At 41.6% G+C, this 22,403-nt stretch overlaps 1 protein-coding gene across 1 annotated transcript in view; it reads left to right on the top strand.

The window, feature by feature from the left end:
- The window catches only part of GUCY1A2 (guanylate cyclase 1 soluble subunit alpha 2), a 165,329-nt gene that overhangs the window by 7,542 nt on the left and 135,384 nt on the right, over positions 1-22,403 (top strand). Inside the window, exons 2-3 of the mRNA XM_052812664.1 lie at positions 8,862-8,923; positions 13,057-13,178. Of these exons, the coding sequence (XP_052668624.1) occupies positions 8,862-8,923; positions 13,057-13,178 (184 nt within the window). The remainder of the gene's footprint in view (positions 1-8,861; positions 8,924-13,056; positions 13,179-22,403) is intronic.

Raw genomic sequence — 22,403 nt, 5'->3', positions numbered from 1 at the left:
GTTTAGGTGCCAGGTGGTAGTGAGCTCAGGCGCTGCACCCTCACCCGGTCCTGTCCAGATCATCATGGGCTGTTGTAGGACAGCTTGTTTTGCCTCCAGCTGTCAGTCAGCCCACTCTGGATCCCCAAACAGTCCCCTCCTGGGGATTCTGCACCTTCCTGTCTTGATACCAAATCTGGTGCTAGTCATCTAGTCTGCAAGCAGTTGGTGCCTTTATCTAAAACACAAACCTCTGGAATCAGGGAGCTGGTTTTCATGAAGAAAAACCACGCTTTTAGCTTGTACAGTTACAGAGAAAAAAATGAGTGCATCCTAAAGGTTCAGAAGCTAGAGAGTAAAAATATTTTTTTTTCCTGATTATATTATCAAAAGCACTATTAAACCCCCAATGATGATTTTTTTTAAATTTTCAAATGATTGCTTATGTTTGGTCTCTACTTCTCCATTTCTGATTTCTGTCTATGCCCTTCCATTCTGTTCTTCAGGAAAGGGGACAGGGAGGGATCCTGGCTGTGCAGGACCTGCAAGGACCTGGTAGGGAGCCTTACTCCTTTTCCATGATCAGAAAATGGTCAGATGCCAAAGGAGCCTTCCTTTTCTTTTTCAGTTCTTCTTTTCCCTAGTTGAAGCAATTTCAATGCTTATCTCCCCACTCCCAGCATTTGGGGATGTTGATAAATGTTTGTCTTCAGCTGGAGCCTTGATTCTTTGTTTATGGCCTTTTTAACATCAGTATTTTGGTGACCAGAAGGACAGGGAAGGAACAGTTTTCCACTGCTTTCATGATGATGGAGTAAATATTAAAAAAAAAACCAGACTGGATGTGAGAATGACTATTTTGCCATTTATTTCCTTCCGGATGGGCCACGTGCATACCTACTTGTGTGCTTAGAGATCTATAATCACCTATGCACAAAGACTTGACTAAAATTGGTTCTGAAATATGAAAAAAGAAGTGTTTTTCATTAATGAACAGTCACCAGCAGTGAAGCTGGCAATTAAAGTCTTGCACATCTGCTGAGTTAGTGATTGAACACTACAAATTTGAAGCATGTAAAACTTCCAACATCAAAGTGCTGATTTGGCTGCGATCTGTGGTAGCTTGCCTCTCCCATGTGCAGAAGTGCGGATTCCTCTAGGAAGGACTTTGCGGCTCCCCAGGGCACAAGAGTCTGGAGGAGCCCCCTGACCCGACGGTCTTCCTCGAAGAAACTCTGATAGAAGCAAAATGGTTTCTAGCTGAGCCTATTATGCTCTTCAGTGCTTCAACTTTCATGTCTAAAATTTTAAGCACTCAAGTTTTTAAGAGCATGACTGCTTGAAGCACTTCTGAGGCTCAGCTAGGAGCCACTTAGCTTTTACAGGGAAAAATCTTTGAAGCCTTCTTAGGGTTAAGGAGAAACTGTCTGTGTACCTGGCTGCTCTCTTGGCTTGGACCTCCCTGTGCCGTACAGTCCCTTTCTTCTCTGATTCTATGTGGTTATCTTAGGATGCAAAAGGAATGGGATGCAGAATTTGAAACTGCATTTATGTAAATTTAGACTGAGTCATCTGGGATACTGTGTGCAGTTCTGTCACCTCAGGGTGGGGTTTGTCTGTCCTTACTTAAACATTTAAAAGATATCTAAGTCTAAAGCAATCACAAAACATCTTTTCTAGACAAAAGAAAAAAATGGGTGTTTCTAAAGACTGAGTCCTCAGGCATGTATTCGATGCTAACTGGAGGATGAAGTGAATCACTTCGGGTGCCTGCAGTTGGGCAGATGAGCCCTACTGTTTATTTCTGAAGGTGTTGCAATCAAATGAAAGACATTTCAGAGGCAACAGAAAATGGGTAAGGAATAGGCTAAAGTAACTGTCCTCTGAGAAGATTGGAAAGCTTACATTTGATTGCCTTAGGAAAGACATCTATAAGAAGGGATGCAATTAAAGTGGAAGTCCTCTCCCTTTTGTCTCCAAGACTGGAGGCAATGAAGTTAGAAGAAGGGAAAATTAAAAAAAAAAAAAAAAAATTGTACACAGTGTTTAAACTGCAATCCTCTTTCAAAGTTGTCTGAGTTAAAAAACCTGGAATACGTCAAGTTCATTTAGACAAGCATCTTCATAAATATTTTCTCCAGTTAGTCATAAAAGTGCTTTTGAAGAGCTATTACTCCTCTAGCTTCAGGTCTTGAACCAGTTTCACACTACTGCAGAGCAGGATGATATCTAGCAAGAATGGCAGATTTCTCTACGAGTGCATCCTGCAAACAGTGGCAGCTGGTGGAGTTACAGTGGCTGTCATGGCAGGGCTGCCACGGTCAGGATTGCTGCCTGCTGGTGTGCAACAGCAGTGTGCTCTGGTTATAGCACTGAGGTGCCAGGTGGAAAGCTGTAGTAGATAGTGAGCAGGCTATATGCATCAGGGAGGATGGACAGGTCTTTCCAGAGGCCCTGCAGAGCCAAGAACCTGAGCCCCGTGTTGAAAGGAAGGAGGGAAAAATAGCAATAACCCTTGAGGGTCAAGGGTAGAAACTCCTGAGATGGAGGAGGCTGGAGGTTTGTTACTTCTGACAACACAACTAAGGCCCCTTTTCCACCTGTGGTTCAGGAGTTACAGAGCAGGTACAGTGCCCTGGGAAGAGGTGGGAAAGATGACCTTCCTTGGGATGAGGCATCAGAGGCAGCTGAGCCGCAACCCTTAGAGCCTTCAAGAAAAGGCGGGTGGCAGGTATCAGAAACTGTCTCCTGAGGAGACAGAGACACTCATCTGCCAGCCTTCCTTGCTGCCTCAGGAGGTTTGCTGCTTGCCAAGAGCTTGGACATAGTGTTGCAAAGAGGCTACCAAAGCTTGTTTACCTCTTGGACTATGACCACTGCTGCTCATCCATGTGGCACCAGTGATACAGCCAGGGGAGACCTTGAATATATCAGGAGTGACTACATGGCTTTGAGTGCAAGGGAAAAGGGTGTGGGTGCCCAGCTGGTGTCTTCTCGATCCTGCTGGTCAGGGGGAAAGGCTCTGATTGGAGTAGACAAATCTAGTAAGGCAGTCCCTGACTGTGTGGCTGGTGTTGCTGGCAGGGCTTTGGTCTCCATGAGCATGGGGCTATCAGAGGAGCCAGGACAGCTGAGCAAGAATGGCATTCATCTGACAAAGTGAGGTGAGGGTATCTTTGCCAACAGGCTTCAGAACCTTGTGAGGAGGGCTTTAATGTATGCTTGTTGGGGAAGGGGTTTCATTCTCTGAAGAGAAGGGGGAGCAGTGAAGAAGTATCAGGGGAACAACAGGGTGGAAGAGGCTCTTATGCTCATCCCATGAAAGCAGCATGACTAGGAGCCCATCTCAAGTGCCTGTGCCCAAATGCAGGCAGCATGGGGAGCAAACAGGTGGCATTAGACATCCCCATGCTGGCACTGAGCTTGGACCTCCTGTGGAATTGCACACATCCTTGTGTGGAATGGCTCTCAGGACAGGAGTGCTGCAGGAGATGGACACAGGCTCTTCAGGAAGGATGGGCCGGGAAGGTGAGGAGCAGGAGCTGTGCTCTACACAAAAAGGTGGCAGCAGTGCATGGGAAGTTCCCTTTGGACAGAGCAAGCTGGCCCAGAGCATGAGGGTCAGGAGCAGAGGACAGATGAGCAGGGGTGATGTGGTGGTATGTCTGCTACACACTGGCTGGTCAAGAAGTGAAAGCAGAGGAAGACTTTAGACAGCTGGATGAAACCTCAAAATGGCAGATGTTGGTACTCATGGGGGACTTCAGCCAACCCAAAATCCAGCAGAAGGCCAATAGGTCTGAGCACAAGCAGTGCAGGAGATTTTTGGAGTGTGCTGAAGACAATTTCTTAATGTAGGTGATCAATGAGCTGACAAGGGGGGAATACTCTGCTGGAGCTATTGCTCACAAACAAGGAAGAACTGGTTGAAGGTATAAAGGTAGAGGGCAGCCCTGGCTACAGTGATTATGAGATGCTGGAGTTCAAAACACTGAGAGAAGTGGGAAAGACAAATAAGTGGAATCACAACCTCATACTTCAGGAGAACAGATTTTGGCTGTTGGATCCAAGACATGGATCTTCTTGGCAGGATCCAATGGGCAACTAGCCTGTAGGGTAAAAGGGCACAAGAAGCTGATTGATCCTCATGGACCCTTTGACACCCTTCTCAAAGCATAAGAACAGTTCATTTGCTCAAATGCAAAAAAACATGTCTACAGAAGTTGGAAGTGGGGATGGGATGCTCTGGAGGGATATTGAGGCATTACTTGAGCACGCAGGGATGGAGATAGGAAAGCCTCCCAGACATAGCAATTGGGAGGTACTTGATGACTAGAAAAAGGCAAATGTCACACCCAGCATCAAGAAGGACAAGGAGGATCCAGGGAACTACAGACCAATCAACCTGAACTCAGTACCTGGGAAGGTTATGGAGCAAGTCCTTTTGGAAGCCTTTTCTTAGCACAGAAAAGGACAAGATGGCGATTGGGAACAGCCAGGCCAAATTTTACCCCTTTATTCCCTTTAACACCCTTTACACACTTTTATGCCCTTTACCAAGGATGAATTGTGCCTGACCAACCTGATCGACTGCTGTAATGAGATGACTAGTTCAGTGGATGAAGTGATGTTGCCTACTTTGACTTTCGGAAAGTCTTTGGCATGGTCTCCCATAGTGTCATTAGAGCCAAACTGGTGAGATATGGACTGCTTAAGTGGATTATAAGGTGGGTGGAATATTGACTGGACCTTAGGGCTCAAAAAGGTGGCCATCGGAGTCACAAAGTTGAATTAGCAACCAGTTAACTTCTGCATATTCCTCAGGGGTTGATACTGGGGCCAGCAGAGGACTACCAGGATGGTCAGGGGATGGAGCATGTGACATCTGAAGAGAGGCTGGGGGAGCTGCATCTGTTCAGCTTTTAAGAAGAGACAGCTTTAGGGGTATCTTGTTGCAGTCTACAGCTACCTGATCAGGGTTTGTAGAGAAGATGGAGCCAGACTTTTCACAGGGGTGCACAGTGGAAGAATGGGACAAACAACAAAGCTCGCAGATGGGAAGTTTCAAATCAGTATTAAGTTAAAAAAAAAATTGTGACGAGGGTGTTCAAACACTGGCACAGGTTGCCCAGAGAGGTTGCGGGATTGCCATCCTTGGAGACACTCAAACCTTGTCTGGAGAAGGACCTGAACAACCAGTCGTAACTCAAATTACTTTGAGCAGGAGGTTAGACTAGAAGACCTCCAGAGGTTCCTTCAAACCTGTATGAGTCATTGATTTGGTGATTTTTTACAGTTTATTCTGACATATTAGGGTTAGCCATGGCCTGATGTCTGGATTCAGAATTAATTCAGGGAAGTCCTGTGGCCTCTGCCATGCAAGAGATCAGTCTGAATATCTTCAGTGTACCCTTCTACATTATATAGCATCATTCCAGATGGAGCTTGGATATGATCTGGTATGGCAATTCTTGGATTAATTTACAGTTAACAGTAGCAATACTGGCATGTCTTAATTTAATTTGCCCTTAGAAACATGAACTGATGTGACTATTCCTTTTGTAATGCATACCAAATATTAGTAAATCATTATAATCAAAATGAATTGCTAACATTTACTGGTTTAGGTAATAGTCGCTATTTTACATTTATGTTAAATCTTTCATTTTAAGTCGTCATGAAACTTTAAAACCTCTCCAGTAAATAAGCCCCACTGGATACCTGCATGGCACAGACACATTGCGGTGGAGGAGGTGTATTGTTACAGGCTGTCTTTTATCTCCCTGAATTGCAGAACTATGCTTCTTGGAGGGGTGATGTGTGTTATGCTACTAGGAGAACGTTTAGCTATTTTGCCTCCATCCAGTCTTGCCATCGGATGCAAAAAAGAGGTGGAAATGTTTTCCTGCCCACACTCTCTCTCATGGGCAATGCATAGTCAGTAGTGGAAGAAGTAGTACACTAAACTACCCTTGTAGCAGTAAGCAGATGTAAGCAGATGTCATATGTCTTCTGTTTTGTTTAGTCATGGGCATAGTTACAGAATTGCATCTATAGCAAAATGACACTCACTAGTGATGAAATACAGCAAACTGAGAAGGTGAGCACAGCAGCTTTTTAACCATGCACAGTGACATGCTGTAATAATTCTTCTCAGAAATGAAGAAAGACTTTGTGACTCCTCAGGTCAGTTTTCATACTGGCTGTAAGCACATTACATAGAGCTCTTTTTATGACCAGTGTTTTAATCATAAATCCTATTTTTTATCATCTGTCCTTAATTTCTAAGATTTCATAGGAGATGCCAGTGAAAAGGGGCATGAGTTCATGGGATTGTAAAAAATTGTCTGACAACAGTTAGGCAGAAGAGAGAGTTAACATGGGCTGTTTTTTTTTCATTCAGCACTGCAGGAGAAGGGAGGTCTACTGATGAAATAAGCTCAGGACTTGGAGGTTGCTTGTATGGTCAAATCTTGAGGTATTCAAAAGGGTTTTTCCCTGGGTAAGGAGTGTAACATCTGTGTGTTAGGCATGAGAAAGGCAAAGACATTCCATGGAGGATTGCTCAGGTGTCATAAGCTGCAAAACTTCCTGAGAAGACAAAAAGCTGTTTTCCTTCCTCTCTGCTGTGGTATCAGATATTGCTGCCTTCCATATGCTTGCTGTAAAAGCGCTTTGGGAGAACCAGAAGGGAGATTTAATTTAACAGTCAAACATTTCTACCGTTCTCTATTTTATATCAGAGGAGTTGCTGGTAGAGTACTAATGTTCTGTGTGTAGGGAGTGGGGCTGAGGGAAATGCTGTATGGAGATGGGAGATGGCAGCTGTCTGGACCTCTTTGCTTAAAGCCATTTTCCTTTGCTTTGTTGCTAGTGTGGGAATATACGTCTTTTCTATATGTGAAGAATGGATTTTTCTGCCTGTTGAGCACAGGAAATCTTTGAATCTCTGTGAGAACATGCCATGAAATATATTTGTAGCCCATCAGGCCTAAGGACTTCAACACCTGCTCTACCACTGAGAAGGGGGTAGTTTTTTGATATGTGATGGTTTCATTCATATGGTGCTTCTGTTGTTTTTTGCAAGAGAATATATAACTTTTAATGCCTTTAACACAGGAAACTTAGCTCCCACAGAACAGAGAAGTAATCATCTGATACAGAATTAACAAAAGAACCCTCTTTCAAGGTTTACATCTATTTTGAGCTTATTTTTGTTCATAGAATGATAGAATAGTTTGGGTTGGAAGGGACCTTTAAAGGTCATCTAGTCCAACCCCCCTGCAATGAGCAGGGACATCTTCAACTAGATCAGGTTGCTCAGAGCCTCATCCAACCTGGCCTTGAATGTTTCCAGGGATGGGGCATCTACCACCTCTCTGGGCAACCTGTTCCAGTGTTTCACCACCCTCATTGTAAAAAATGTCTTCCTTATATCTAGTCTGAATCTACCCTCTTTTAGTTTAAAACCATTGTCCCTTGTCCTATCACAACAGATTCTGCTAAAAAGTTTGTCCCCATCTTTCTTATAAGCCCCCTTATGCACTTGTTAAGTGCATGCATTTCTGCACATTTGAATTCAAAAGGGTAGACATGTTCTTACAGTTTGGTATTAAACAAGAAATTTTTACAATTGTACAAACCTAGTGCAGCCTGGTATATGCTTTTTCATTCCTGCTGTCATCAAAACAGATACCTCCTTCTGCAAACTCAGGAGTGAGAGTAGGTAGAAAGCTCAGCTCTTGAACTGCTGAATCTGTACAGCAGTAAGCAAAATACAAGACTTTCAAAGATGATGGCAGTTTTAGAATGAAATTCCTCTAATTAAGGGGTATTATTTCAACTACTGCTTTCCAAAACAATTAGATGTCTTTTCCAAATGGTAGGGAAATAACCAAATATCTCTAAAATTTGACTGTCTGCTGCTGCAAGTCTAATGAAAATAACCCTGTGTGCTTCTGATACAGAAGGAAGTGTTATAAATCCCAATTGTGTACCTTTATCTGACCTCTGGCACCAGGACAAAATGGACAGGTGAAAAACCTCGTATTTGGTACAAAGTCATTTTGGAAGAGTGATGTTTTGCCATAAGTGACTTGGAATATTCAAAAGAGAATGACATGGATTTCACATTGCTTTATTTACCCAAAGATCTCTCATGAATTAATTCAAAATAATGAGAGTAGCCTCAGCAGCAGTAATAATAAGGAAAATAAACATATATACATATGTATTTTGGTGAACACTGTAGTAGTAGTAGTAATGCAAATAAACACATATATGCACGTATGTAGTTTGGTGAACACCTATTAAAATGAAGTAGCATCGAAATGCTTGAAGCATGTCATGATTTTCTTTTGATGAACTTGAGTTTCCTGGTAATTTAAAAGATAACTGGAAAGTCATAGCTTGTCAGGAAAGTAAGCCGAAATAAATTGTGTCTTTATAATATTCTTTAGTACAAAATGCTCCAGGGAACATACAAAGTTTAAAAACACAATGCCTTTTCCTGGTGATACTTTCATCACAAAATAATAGCATTTTCTTGCAGTCTATTTTAAATTAATTATTTTAAATTAATAAGATAATTGGTGGGTGATAGTTTTTGAGACCTAATAGTGAAGTGGCTCCTTTGTTATGCACAACTAGTTTTATAAGCAGTATTAATTATGTCACATTGTAAAATTCATCCGTATTTAAATGGTAAAGTAACATACAGGGAATGAATAATATTTCAAATCCATCATTGTGATGGGCATCTGGCAGGTAGAAGATGAGGAGGAGTAAAGCTGGAGAAAAATAGTGTGTTAAAAGATCTGTTAATTAAACAGTACTATACTTCCCTAATCTTTCTTACAATTATTTTTATTATTCTTCCGCAGCCTCAGACCATTCGGCAAACTCTACAAAGGACACTGCAGTATTTTGAGCATCAAGTTATTGGGTAAGTGTTAATGCGAGGTAGTGAAAGGTGCATGGTCATGTTTTGCTCTATGATTCCCAAGTCACAGCCTTGTGTGACAAGGTTTTTAATTTTTCTCTTAAATTCTTAGAGATGCTCTGGAGTAACAATACATACTATGGATGTTAATGATAAACTGCTGTCCAGTCCTGCTTCCATGCAATCCCAATAGAGCATGACTGCTCCATTAACAGTAATGTTTCCTATATAAGGAGAATAGGGAATTCTTTTGTAAAAGTATTAGATCTATTCCAATTTGCTTTCCACAGAGCTGGCTGAGAATGCTGGAAAAGTTATTTGTGCTATGACCTGAGGTCCCAATGTTGCAAAATCCTGCATCACTGCTTGTTACATACATACACTGTTACATACTTCCAGGTTTTTGCAGAAGCAGGGCAGAAAGCCACCTCCTAACAGTTCATTGAGAAAATTAATAGATGACTGAGGAATAAAAAGAAAGTAATAGCAAATATCATCATGAAAACCTAAGGCATTCTCCTATTGATTAAAATAATCTCCTTTCAACCTTTTCCTTACCTGCACAAGTATTTTCCTTACCTGCACAAATATTTTACTGTCACAGGTAACTTACTTTTCCTAACCAAGTCACAATACAATGGCTGCATGTCTATAGCCATTAAATGGCTGTGCCATATGACAAAGAATGCTGTCCTCTGAATTTAATTACACAGATGTAAGGGATTTTTTTTTTCAAGGTGTGCTGAAGGTCATTTTAGAATTTATGACATAGTTTCAAATCTTGGTGCCCTGGAGGGAATTGTCCTTGCCTGTTTCTCAATGTTTGGTTAAAATTCACAGGGAGCCCTAGCTTGGTGGGTGATATCTGCAATATTAGCAGTCTGGCTGGCACCTAAGGGCAGTCAGGGAGCCAATCTCAGCAGGAAGTTGTGATGTGCACTGTGGGGCAGGCAGGGGGAGAAGCCTTCTGGCTGCTAATTTTTTCAGTTGCTGAAAAAATTGCTTGAAGTCTCACATTAGGAGACTTCAGAGGATGATACAGTGCCTTGAGGAAAACATGTGTGCAATAACAATGTGGCTTTTTATTTATGGCCACATGTGGCTTAGCTGTACTTTTTTTAATGGACGAAGTTTAAAACTGGGACACTCTGAAAACCTGTAATTCCTGGGACTTATAATACACTGACTCAGTTTTTTGAACATCAGTGTGAGTTGGTTAAAGTAGCATCTGTCTCTAGTGGATGTCTTATATTTGTCTCACCCCATGATCTTTACTGTTGGTACACACTGTGGTGGGTTGACCGTGGCCAGCTGCCAGACCCCTACACAGCTGCTGTGCTCTCTTGCTCCCTCTGCTCAACAGGACAGGGGGAGAAAGTAGGATGAAGAAAGCTTCTGGGTTGAGATAAATACACTCCTGACTCCTCTACCTCCTCCTGCCCTGAGTGGCACAGGGGCATGGGGGCTGTGGTCAGTCCATAGCAGCTCTTCTCTGCTGCTCCATCCTTCTCATGCTGTTCCCCTGCTCTGGCACAGGCTTTCCACAGGCTGCAGCTTCTTTCAGGGCACATACACCTGCTCCAGCGTGGGGGTCCTCCATGGGCTGCAGGTGGATATCTGCTACACCGTGGTCCTCCATGGGCTGCAGGGCCTGCCTCACCATGGTCTTCCCCACGGGCTTCAGGGGAATCTCTGCTCCAGTGCCTGGATCACCTCCTTCCCCTCCTTCTGCACTGACCTTGGTGTTCGCAGGGCTGTTTCTCTCAGTTCTTTTCCTCACGCCTCAGCTCTATGAGGTGTTTTGCCCTTTCTTAAATTCATTCTCCGTGAGGTGCCACCCGCTTGGCTGTGGGGCTCAGCTGTGCCCTGCAGTGGGTTGATTGGAGTTGGCTGGAACTGGCTGTGTCTGGCATGGGGCAGCCCTGGCCTCTCCTCACAGAGAGAGCCTGGGCACTGACACCTGGTACAACATAAATGTTCGTCAAATCTCCTGTCCCGGTCAATATAGAGTCATAGAATGATAGAATAATTTAGGTTGGAAAAGACCTTTAAGATCATCCAGTCCAACCATTAACCTAGCACTGCCAAGTCCCACTAAACCATGTCCCTAAACACCACATCTACATGTCTTTTAAATACCTCCAGGGATGGTGACTCAACCACTTCCCTGGGCAGCCTGTTCCAATGTTTGACAACACTTTCAGTGAAGAAATTTTTCCTAATATCCAATCTAAACCTCCCCTGGCACAACTTGAGGCCGTTTTCCTCTCGTCCTATCGCTTGCTACTTGGGAGAAGAGACCGACCCCCACCTCGCTACAACCTCCTTTCAGGTAGTTGTAGAGAGCGATAAGGTCTCCCCTCAGCCCCCTTTTCTCCAGAGTAAACAACCCCAGTTCCCTCAGCCACTGCTCATAAGACTTGTGCTCTAGACCCTTCACCAGCTTCGTTGCTCTTCTCTGGACACACTCCAGCACCTCACTGTCTTTCTTGTAGTGAGGGGCCCAAACCTGAACACAGTATTCAAGGTGCGGCCTCACCGGTGCCAAGTACAGGGGAACAATCACCTCCCTGCTCCTGCTGGCCACACTATTTCTGATACAAGCCAGGATGCCGTTGGCCTTCTTGGCCACCTGGGCACACTGCTGGCTCATATTCAGCCGGCTGTCAACCAGCACCCCCAGGTCTTTCTCTGCCGGGCAGCTTTCCAGCCACTCTTCCCCAAGCCTGTAGCATTGCATGGGGTTGTTGTGACCCAAGTGCAGGACCCAGCACTCAGCCTTGTTGAACCTCAAGATCAGAGGTGAGGAGTGGCCGTGGTGTCATTCAGGGAGTCGGTGACACTGGCTGAAGAAGCCTGGCCTCCTGGCATGGCGGTGGGGTTGGGCTGTGACTTTGGGCTCTGGGTCAGCTCAGACAGTGTGTCAGGACGTGGCCTACTGCCAGGCACGTGGCCTGGCATCTCTGGAGACCTGGAAAGCTGTACAGACCATGCAGCTCACTGCAGAGCACACTAGCAGCTCCTGTCTCCGGGTTTCCCTTGTTTAATATGAGCCCACTCTCCCCAATATGCTTTACTCCATGTGGAGAACCAGTTTCCCTGTTGGGGGGTAACCTGATGCGCAGCTCTGAATCCTTTCTAGTCCTTTTCCACAGGTGCTGGCAACCCAGGTGCTGAGATTTTGCAGACCTTAACCAGATGAAGAGTCCAATCCTTAAAACCGCTCTTCACGATTTATGAAGTACAAACAAAGCATAAAAGCATAACAAAACTGTTCATGAAATACTCATTAGAAAAGCTGTTCTCTGTGCATTGAGCTAAATCGATTGTATATTTTGCCAAGTACATTATCACGCTGCTGCAATATTTTCTTCACTTGTATTCCCTCTTCTGTCCTCATTATCATCTGCATAAAACTTTGTTTTAAACATAGTTTCAGCTTCTCTTCTGTTTCTGTTGAATTAAGGAAAAACAATCCAGCAAAACTAAATCAAATAGAATAATTTAGATGGTAGCTGATTTCTTACTGGTTGAACCATAGCTCTGTGCCTTTCATCAGTGGTGGGATTCTTTTAAATTTTACTTTAACAGGGTATAACAAAAAGTTTATTCTTGATAGCATAGTGAGTTGCAGCTTGACATCCTTTCTGCTGAGATCTTTTCAGAAGTTAATTCACAGAGAAAGCTAGGTTTTATACTTGCAGTGCTAATGTAATATGATGTGGAAGATTTATTATTCTTAATAAATACTCACCATTGCCTCATAAACATCTTGCTTGGAGTTTACTGTACAACTTTGTGATAGACAACACCCTAGTCGGAATGATGTATAAGACAGCTATGTATGATACCCTTCCCTCATGCCTCACCCCTTTGGTACTATTTTTTTCTTATGTCTTCATTCTCCTTACAGATAATATTCTAGATTCTTGTATAATACTTGAGATAACCAGGCTACTAATGCAGTATCATCTGTGTGTAATAATGCACAAAGGGAAAGGGGGTGATGGAGGGGAGAAGAAGGAGGAAACAAGGGAAGCTAAAGGCATCCTTTACCACCACTTCTGAAAGACATTTGTTGATGTTGTGTTTGTATAAGGAGATGCTATAACTTTTTTTACTTTTTTTTACTGTAGTTACAGGGATGCAGAGAAGAACTTTCACAATATATCAAACAGATGCTCCTATACAGACTGTACTGGCAGTGAAGAAGCTGAAGATGTCTCAGGAATTCTCCAGTGTACAGCTAATGTACTTGGTATGTATTTTTTCAAGGGAATTTTTTTCCTTTAGTTGGAAGGAAAGTTTACTGATGATCCTAATACCAACAATGAACCAAGGAATTTTTGCTCCAACAAAGGAAATTTAGAATGTAGGCAGCTATGTATCAGTGCACTGTTACTACATTTGTCTCCCTTTTTACATACATTTTGTGCCTTTGAGACAATCCAGACTGATTTTTCTGTGGAGTCAGTGGAGGTGTATTGTGCAATACCCACAGTGATTAGGGATTAGGGAAGTTTCAAATGCTTTGAGTCCAAATGGACTTGCATCTGTGCAGGCCTTGGTCTTGGAATTATGTCAAGTGGTTTTATAGGGGTCCTACAGAACAACAGATATTCTTACCATCTATGGGTCTGGTGGATAGAGAGCCTGAGAAACAGAGCAGGATGTACCTGACACATGAAACATTCTGGAAACTTCCATTCTTATTGAATGCTTGCTGCAATGAACTTTTAGAAATGTTTCATGTCAAGATGATGTCATCCATCACTAAAGTGCAACTGTCTTAATAGGCATCAAAATTAGATAGCTGGCTATTTGCATCCATTTGTATGATTTATCCAGCTTATTGTCCCTCCCAAGTTGTTAGTAACCTTTACTGCTTTTCAGTCAGAACTGTATTGCTGATACAAATCAACCATAAAAGGCAAAAAAAAAAAAAAGAGGCAAAAAAAAAAGGCAAAAAAAAAAAGGCAAAAAAAAAGGTGCAGAGCTTGACACTGAGAACTTAATTTTTGACTCAGGTTGTTTTAACTGTTCACTATGAAACTGATCATATTCTTTGTTTTAGAGTAAACTTTACAGATTGAGCTTTAACGACTGGGCAACTGCATTTTACAGGGAACTGTAAGGAGGAAAAGTAGTAACTGCTTTTAAAGGTAACGGTTTCAAAGCAGTAATTCCTGATTTATTTGTGGTAGTAATTTGTAGTGTAGCAAAGCTGATGTTACACAGCTCTACTTCCAGGATTGTAACAATTGACAATAACTTTTTAAGTAAGTTCTAAGACATGAGGTGTTCTCATATATTAATTGTATGCAATTATGCCATCTACTAACAAGAAAGTAATACCAACATGGTCATGTTGGTCGATGTGAGTTTATCAGAATTATGCATATTTGGGCTCAGTCCTGAGGTCAAGTAACCACAGCTCACCTGCTTGCAGCACAGCGGCTGAACTGTCATAGCTGTCTGTGTGCCCACTGCTATCTAGCATCTGCTGTGGAGCACTGTCATTTGCCATCTGCTGCTTTCGTGGAGTTTGCAAATGGAGAGTTGTTGCAGTCGTTTCTCTGTGGGAAAGGCCCTGGGTGTCCTGGTAGCCAGCAAATGGGACATGGGCCAGTGGCGAGTCTTGGCAGCAAAGACAGCAATGGCAGCCTGGGCTGTATGAATAGGAGCAGAAAGCCAGATCGAAGGGACTCATTATCCCCCTCTACCCAGTACTCATAGACCACATCTGGATTACTGAATCCAATGTTGGAAGCCCAAAACCATGGAGAAGTCGATAAACCAGAGCGAGTTCAGCTGAGGCCACTGAGATGGTGGGGGCTGGTATACCTGCCCTGGTGAGGAGAGGCTGGGAGAGCTGGGCTTGTTTAGCCTGGAGCAGAGATGGCTTTGAGAGGACCTAACAGCAGCCCCCAGTGCCTATGGGGAGGTCCTCGAGGAGACAGAGGTGGGCTCTTCGCAGTGGTGCAGCATGGGAGGGCAAGAGACAGCAGGCCTAAGTTGGAACAGCAGATACTCAGACTGGGTATTTTTCCCCATAAGGACAGTCAGGCAGAGACACAGCTTGCCCAGAGAGGCAACCTGTCTGCAGTCTCTGCCCTTGGAAGTTTCTAACCCCAACTGGGTAAAGCCATGAGCAACCTGGCCTGACTGACCAGGAAACTCATGGGGTCTCTCCCAGTTTGAAAGCCTTGCTGATTCTGGCCAGCTAACATAAAGCAGCTGTTGATACCATGATGACATTTTTGCTAGTTGAGTACTGAGCTTTTTCTTCTGAACTTTTAGATAGTGCTCACAACACTCGGGGCTGTACTTTTTGTAATGCTGAAAACCTCTTTGCTCTTCTATTTGAAGTCTTGGTAGGCTGCTGATGTTGGGGTGGAAGGCATGACAGATGGCATTCAGGTTCATAATAAGTTTCCTTTCAGCTGGTAATATAGAGTATAAACCTGTGACATTTTTATGGGATTATGCAGTTAGAGAGACTTTCTTCAACAGGAGGCACAACACTGAAATCTGACCTTGTATAATAATTACAGATGTGATTTACCTTCCATGTCAGGGAAATATGGTAAGGTGATATTCTGCCCATGTTGCGGTCTGGACCATTGTATCCTGCTGACTTAAAATCCTTTTGGAGATACATGCATTGCATGGCTGTCTGTTCTATCTCAAACTGTTAAACAGACTTGGTACACTCTGTGAAACAGCTAACATGTTCTAGCTGAGAGATGACTGTGTTTCAATGACATTCAAAATGCTTTTTTTTTGGTGTCAGGTGCCTTATTCTGCAAGATGCTAGGTGCTGTCAGGGAGGTTCTGAGTGCCTTTAACTGCTGCTGGGAAGAGATGGTACTTGGCACTTTGCACATTTGGTCATGGAGAGAATTTAGAACAAATTAAACTGTAAATACATCCAGTATTAGTTACCATATTTTTGTTTGCATTTTAAAATAATGGAATGCTAACTCTCAGAAACAAGTGCTATGAGTGATAAGGCAGGACTCATGCAAAGCAAAGAATTTTCATGTTATCATGTGCATAATAATATTGTAAAAAACCAAATTAGACATTCAATACTTACTTCACCATGACACAAAGTATGTGTTCTAAGAAATAGTTATGAATCCTTTTTCATCTTCAGAGTGCTTTTAAATTGGTGTTAGTCCTGGTCCCTTAGCATGGCTGAGTAATGTGCAGCCTGCTTTTTCAGTGGTATCCTCACAGGGCATGTGTGTCAGGGGCAGATCGGACTGTCAGGATCACAGTGTAGGGATAATGTCTAGATGTTACTGTCTTGGGGAATTATTAAAGAGGACTTTGTTGAAAATAAGTTTGCAGAGACTTACTCTTGGAAAAGCTCACCTTTTAAAGAATTAATTTGAGTACATAGCAAAAAAAAAATTCAGTGTGAGCAGAACACTGAGATAATTTGAAAGCAGTACTTCTTTCCTTCTTATCTGGGACAGGAATATAAGGGAATGAGCAGTAAACCCAGCTTCTTAATTTTAATTGTAGCTCCTATCACAACAGGTAAATAATTAACGGAGGCTGTGTAATTAATTCTCACATACATGGTTATTTTTCTGGTTGAATAAAGATTAGTGAGAGCCGCTTCTATGCAAGAAGGATGTAACCACTGGGATGTGTAGGTAAAGCAATTGGCATTTCTGAGACAGGAGACAAGAATGAATCTGACTGTAATGGAGGCTAGACAAACTGTTGAATCAAATCTGGTTCTCAGTTTATTTATATGAGTGATAACAGGGACTTGCTGTCTAGGGCTGGAAGAAAGTGTTTTCTTAAAGGTGCTTGGAAGCAATTTCCTGCTCTCTTACCTTAGCAAATGTCAACATGATTCACCTCTCCTGACCCTCTAACTGCCTTTAAAATAGTCATTTGGCATTATTCATCAGAAGACAGCAAATGCTGAGATCATTAGTAAGCTTGGAAGATTGTGAGCAGATGCTTCGCACCATGGTCCCGACGCTTACACTGCTCACAGGAAAGTGCTGACTGCAAGCTGTATGCTCAGCTCCAGGCATGTGATTTATCATGTCTGAGTACTGGAATTTGCTTCCTGTCAAGTCATCACTGAAGTGTGACACCATCTTCCTGCAGTGGAAGGACCTGATTCTCCTCGTCCCCTCACTGAGTTGCTCCTGCTACAACTCTAGACATCAATAGAACTCTTCCTACTTTAATCCACTGTAATTAAGGGAGCCACATCCATCATGCTCACATGCTGTAAATCATACCTGGTACCAGATCAATGGCACAGCTTTCCTTTGCAGTGACAACTTCTAAGGCTGGAATATTTAATTTAACTTTGTATCCTTTCCAAAACAGTCCAGACAGCTTTACGATGGACTCTGCTTTCTTTAATTGGTGCGTGCATATTTTTACAGGGTCCTTCATAAGCATATAGAATTATAGAATGATAGAATAATTTAGGTTGGAAAAGACCTTTAAGATCATCCAGTCCAACCATTAACCTAGCACTGCCAAGTCCCACTAAACCATGTCCCTAAACACCACATCTACATGTCTTTTAAATACCTCCAGGGATGGTGACTCAACCACTTCCCTGGGCAGCCTGTTCCAATGTTTGACAACACTTTCAGTGAAGAAATTTTTCCTAATATCCAACCTAAACCTCCCCTGGCACAACTTGAGGCCGTTTTCCTCTCGTCCTATCGCTTGCTACTTGGGAGAAGAGACCGACCCCCACCTCGCTACAACCTCCTTTCAGGTAGTTGTAGAGAGCGATAAGGTCTCCCCTCAGCCCCCTTTTCTCCAGAGTAAACAACCCCAGTTCCCTCAGCCACTGCTCATAAGACTTGTGCTCTAGACCCTTCACCAGCTTCGTTGCTCTTCTCTGGACACACTCCAGCACCTCACTGTCTTTCTTGTAGTGAGGGGCCCAAACCTGAACACAGTATTCAAGGTGCAGCCTCACCAGTGCCGTACAGGGGGACGATCACTTCCCTAGTCCTATCATCCAAAGGAAAAACAAGTGACGATATATTGGAAGTTGGGGAAAAGAGAAGAGAAATCCTAGCTTGTAAAGGGAGCCTTTATAAAGTTCCTAGTTGGAAATAAAGCATTTCAAAGAATAAGCACTGGTATGTTTTATCCTGTTGATACAGATAATGCTTTTAGCTAGAGCAGATTGGTGGTGTTAGCTTGAACTTATCTTAGAAATAATGATAAGTGTAAGATTCCTATGATGAAGTATATTATGTGGATGACTACCACATTTCTTTATTAGGTGGCTATAAATTTATACTGAGGTATGTTAGGGAGAAAGATTGTGTCTGAAGAGATCTCTTATTTGACCTTGGGCAAGTTTTTATGCTTTCCGTGCCTCATTTTCCCATCTGTATAATGGAGATAACAGGGGTTTTTTAATCCTTTAAACCATATGTCAGTGCTGTTCAGATTTTAACCTTCTAAAAGCAAAGATGTTTTCATACCATTTGTACATTCAGCATTTTGAGCAATGACAGCCAAACCTTGTTTGGGACTGCTTTTGTCCCCGTAATTTGATTTCAAGTAAGATTAGAGTGTGCATTTTGACTTAATTGCAACTAGTCAGAATAAAGCAGAAGAATTCCAGGTAGTTTCAAATTAAAACTTTGGCGACAGGAAAATAAGGATGAAAACTTTTTTTGTTAGTCTGTAATTCCTACTGTAAGGAGTTTATTCTGGGACATAAAGACATCATGATGTGTCTCCTGCTTATCTTTTGGGCAGATATTCCAAGCAGGTCTGTACTACTGAGCTTTACGAAGCCATACAGAAATGCCCAGTTTTCATTTTTCAACCCCACTGTGTACTTCTGATGTATCACATGATGTTTCTCACATCCCAAATGCACAAACTAGATAAAAATTGTACAGCCTTCACCTCACCTCCTCCAAACACTCTTTTCAATCACTGTACACAATTAATGTAGCCTTTGTGGACATGAACTATTTTTCACTCTTACTTCAATCAAAAAAAAGAAAGGGAGTTTTGTAAAGGGAGTTACCTGTTTATTTCCTTTGGAACCTCTTTGCATCTTGCTGAGGTACTCTGTAATCTGTCATAACTTTGACAGTAAAACTAATGAAAAGTAACCTAAATTCATAAATACCTATAAAAAAATCTGTTGTGCAAAATTTGCAAAAGCAGAAGTAGGTGTTCATACCCAATCTTTAAGAACATGGAAGAAATGTTGTCTTTGAAAGCCTATTTATGTATTAGACAATATCTAAATTGTATGTACTGCAGCACCATGCTACATATACTGCATGAATAACACTTGCAACACCTTGGGCTCACGGCCCAAAGTTACAAATGCACTTGTATCAGATAGTTGTTTCAGCAAGGAGGCCTGGAGAAATAATTGCACCTATTTGACTTTCTATTGCTTAAGATACAGAAATCACTCTCTTTTTTTTATTCAAGAAATTAATTTATACAACATAGTTCTTTTTAATCTGTTATAAAAATTTGGCCCCTAAAATCTTACTACAATTACTCATTTTCCTTAAAAAATGCACAGCATACGTCAATGGTTGCTAAGTCAGCTCCACATGAGGACTCAAATGTATTGCAAGGATTTTTTCTGTTATGCATTCTTAACTTATAGGTTAATAATAATGCTTGTCCTCTTGATTTTACTTCTGAGAGTGGTATAAGGACTTTGTTTCTCTGTCATTTCTAAGTGAATATCTTTCTGGGCATCTTCCATTTGGAGAATGATATGGCACAGTGGCAAGGATTCCTGAATCCACTGGTGATAAGATAGGTGGAATCCCAGCCCAGAGCCCTATCCTGTCAGGGAGATAAATCATGCTTCTGGATTCAGCCTCCCCAAGACACTGAGGAGGAGTTGCATTCCATTGTTGGTGTAGGGATTTAGAGAGCTCTTGCTCTAGGTGACATTTGCTTGTCACCACTGAAGAAGATATGTGCTGTAGGCTGCTTTGTATAGAGCAAATCACTTCATACCTAAATATATCTTGCAGGGCTGTTCCTTCATTTAGTGCAAAGGGCATAATTCTATAAAAGTAATCTGTCAAAGTTGAAGATCTGTGTTTCCTTTATGAAACTAAGAAAATCTCAGCTCTTACCCATATTCTGTAGTTAAAGAGCAATAAATTTGGGATCATTCTGGTAACTATTAAATAATAACAGCACATCACTGCTGAGAAATACTACATTTGAAAAGGCAGGAAATACATTGAAAAGGAGATGCCAGAACAGATCTTAGTCTACCGTGAGATTATAACAGGTGATGTAATTGGAAAAGATGGACAAGGGTTTGGCACACTGACTGCTTGGCAGGTGTCTGAGAACTGTAAATGCTTATATATTGAAAGTACATAAATTACTATCACTTTCCTTTTCCTTTGAGCTAAGAACTGCAGATAGTCATTAGGATGCAACTAATTTAGGATACACAGCCTGATTTATAATTAAAATTGTTGGTATACAAATGGTGTAAAAGGAAATGTTACATGGCCCAGAGGACTGGTGATACTAATGGATTTTAGTAATACTTGGAACTCTGTCCAGGGGGAGTCTAAGCTATACACACAGGACTCCTATTATTTAGCAGATGTTACAGCTCACTAGCAATACAAAAGTAATCTAAACAAAAATCACATAATTCATGTGATTTTAAAACTGAGATGAATACATCTAAATTAGAAAAGGACAAATGTTTATACCAAATGGCCTTAGACGTCCCACTCTTCTCAAATCAGAGCTATTTCTTGTTAGAAAGCAGATGAACTACCAGTAGATAGTGAGCAGTTTGAGGTTATGATGTACAGTAACATCTTGTAGAAGTCTGTTAATAAAGTAGAAGACATTCTGGCCATGATTCATTGACTAAATGTAGGTGTTTGCCATTATTTTAGGTGCTGTGGGGTATCTCATGTGACCTCTGTCAAACCTTCAAAAATGTGTAGGTCTCCCTTAAGTTCCATATCCTGGCAGATTTATTTCTTTTGTAGGTGTCTTGGATGCCTTATGAAGACTCAAGTAGAATTAGATTTCTATATTCAGGCAGCTGAATTGAGCCCTTTATATATGTGAGGAATTACGAGAGATGATTTTTCATTTAATGGGAGAAGTTTTTAGATTTCATTACAATTTTATTCTTTCCAAGAAGTGAAGTTCTGCTCCCTATGTCAATTCAAAGATATATATGCTTAATTTAATGCAAAAGCAAATTTAAAAATTCTGTTCTTATTGCTGTTTGATCTCTAGAGTTAACGTGAAACAAACTGGATCTGCCTTATTTTTAGGAATCACCAACCTAGTGATTGCAGTTTTCATTTAATAAACCCTGTGCAAATCTAAGAAGTGAGGTTTCCAAGCTGTGAAGCTGTGATGTGGGACGTAAAATGATGATAGCCTTGCTTCAGACAGCTTGGCTTTGCCTGAAGAATTGGCTGCTACTGGAAGCGCTATATGGGGAAAAAAAAAAGAACGTTGCCTGTTTTTAAGATCTCATCTGAGTCAGCAGTTTGGAGGAGAATCTTTCACATGTATGCTGAGCACAGGTGATCAGGTCCTCACCAAGAGGTGGTAATTACAACGATATTTCTAAGCATCTTTTGTGATAGACCCTCACTTACTTAAACAAAGAAAGAACACACCTCATTAAAATTGAATAAAGTAAATACTATAGGTGAACAAGTGTGAGGAATTCTTTTTAACAATAATTGTCATTTTTATTTTATGAAATCTTGAAAGATATGCAGGCCCTGTATGGCACTGTAAGAGAAGTGTAGTACAAATTTTACAGTTGTGTCAAAACCATGTATAAAGGCATAAAATGATGTTATTGTATTTATATAAAAACCACTAAAAAGGGTAATATAAAAATACTATCATCTGGATTCCCAGGATGATAAAAGTTCATCATCATAATGAAGTAAGATCAAAGTCCTTTATACAGTAATTACATACTGGTACTAGGCTCACTTACAAGCCAAATGATTCATCTAATGTACCTTGAGCATTAGCCTGTACACATCAAAACCTTTTTTATTGAAGGAATAAACGATGCTTTCCCTACCATCTTAAATTATGCTTTGGAATTCTGAACTGCCACCTGGCTTTCTGTCCAAAAGGCTTTTTAAGGAAAAGATCTTACGCCAAAATTCTGATAATCCAAACACATTTAAGAGATATTTGCTATAATTGAAAGTGGCAAATCCTGCTTCCATCCACAGTATGAGTTCTGGAATTGCATATTGAATTGTGCCATTCCCTTAATGTTTGACATCTACAAGTTCTTAATGGGTCTCCCATAAAAAAAAGGTATTTTTCTATGCCACAGGAATCAGATGCTGGCCACTCTGCAACCATTGTAACCATGATTTACTTTAAGGAAGAACTGGATGGCTTGTAACTGCTCTGGAAGTTAATGGATTACTTCTTTGACATTTTTATCACATCATTCATC

This window comes from Harpia harpyja, chromosome 17, assembly GCF_026419915.1.
Source record: "Harpia harpyja isolate bHarHar1 chromosome 17, bHarHar1 primary haplotype, whole genome shotgun sequence".
Lineage (NCBI taxonomy): Eukaryota > Metazoa > Chordata > Aves > Accipitriformes > Accipitridae > Harpia > Harpia harpyja.
Note: the sequence above shows the minus strand (reverse complement) of the source record. Positions and strands in the feature narration are given on the sequence as shown.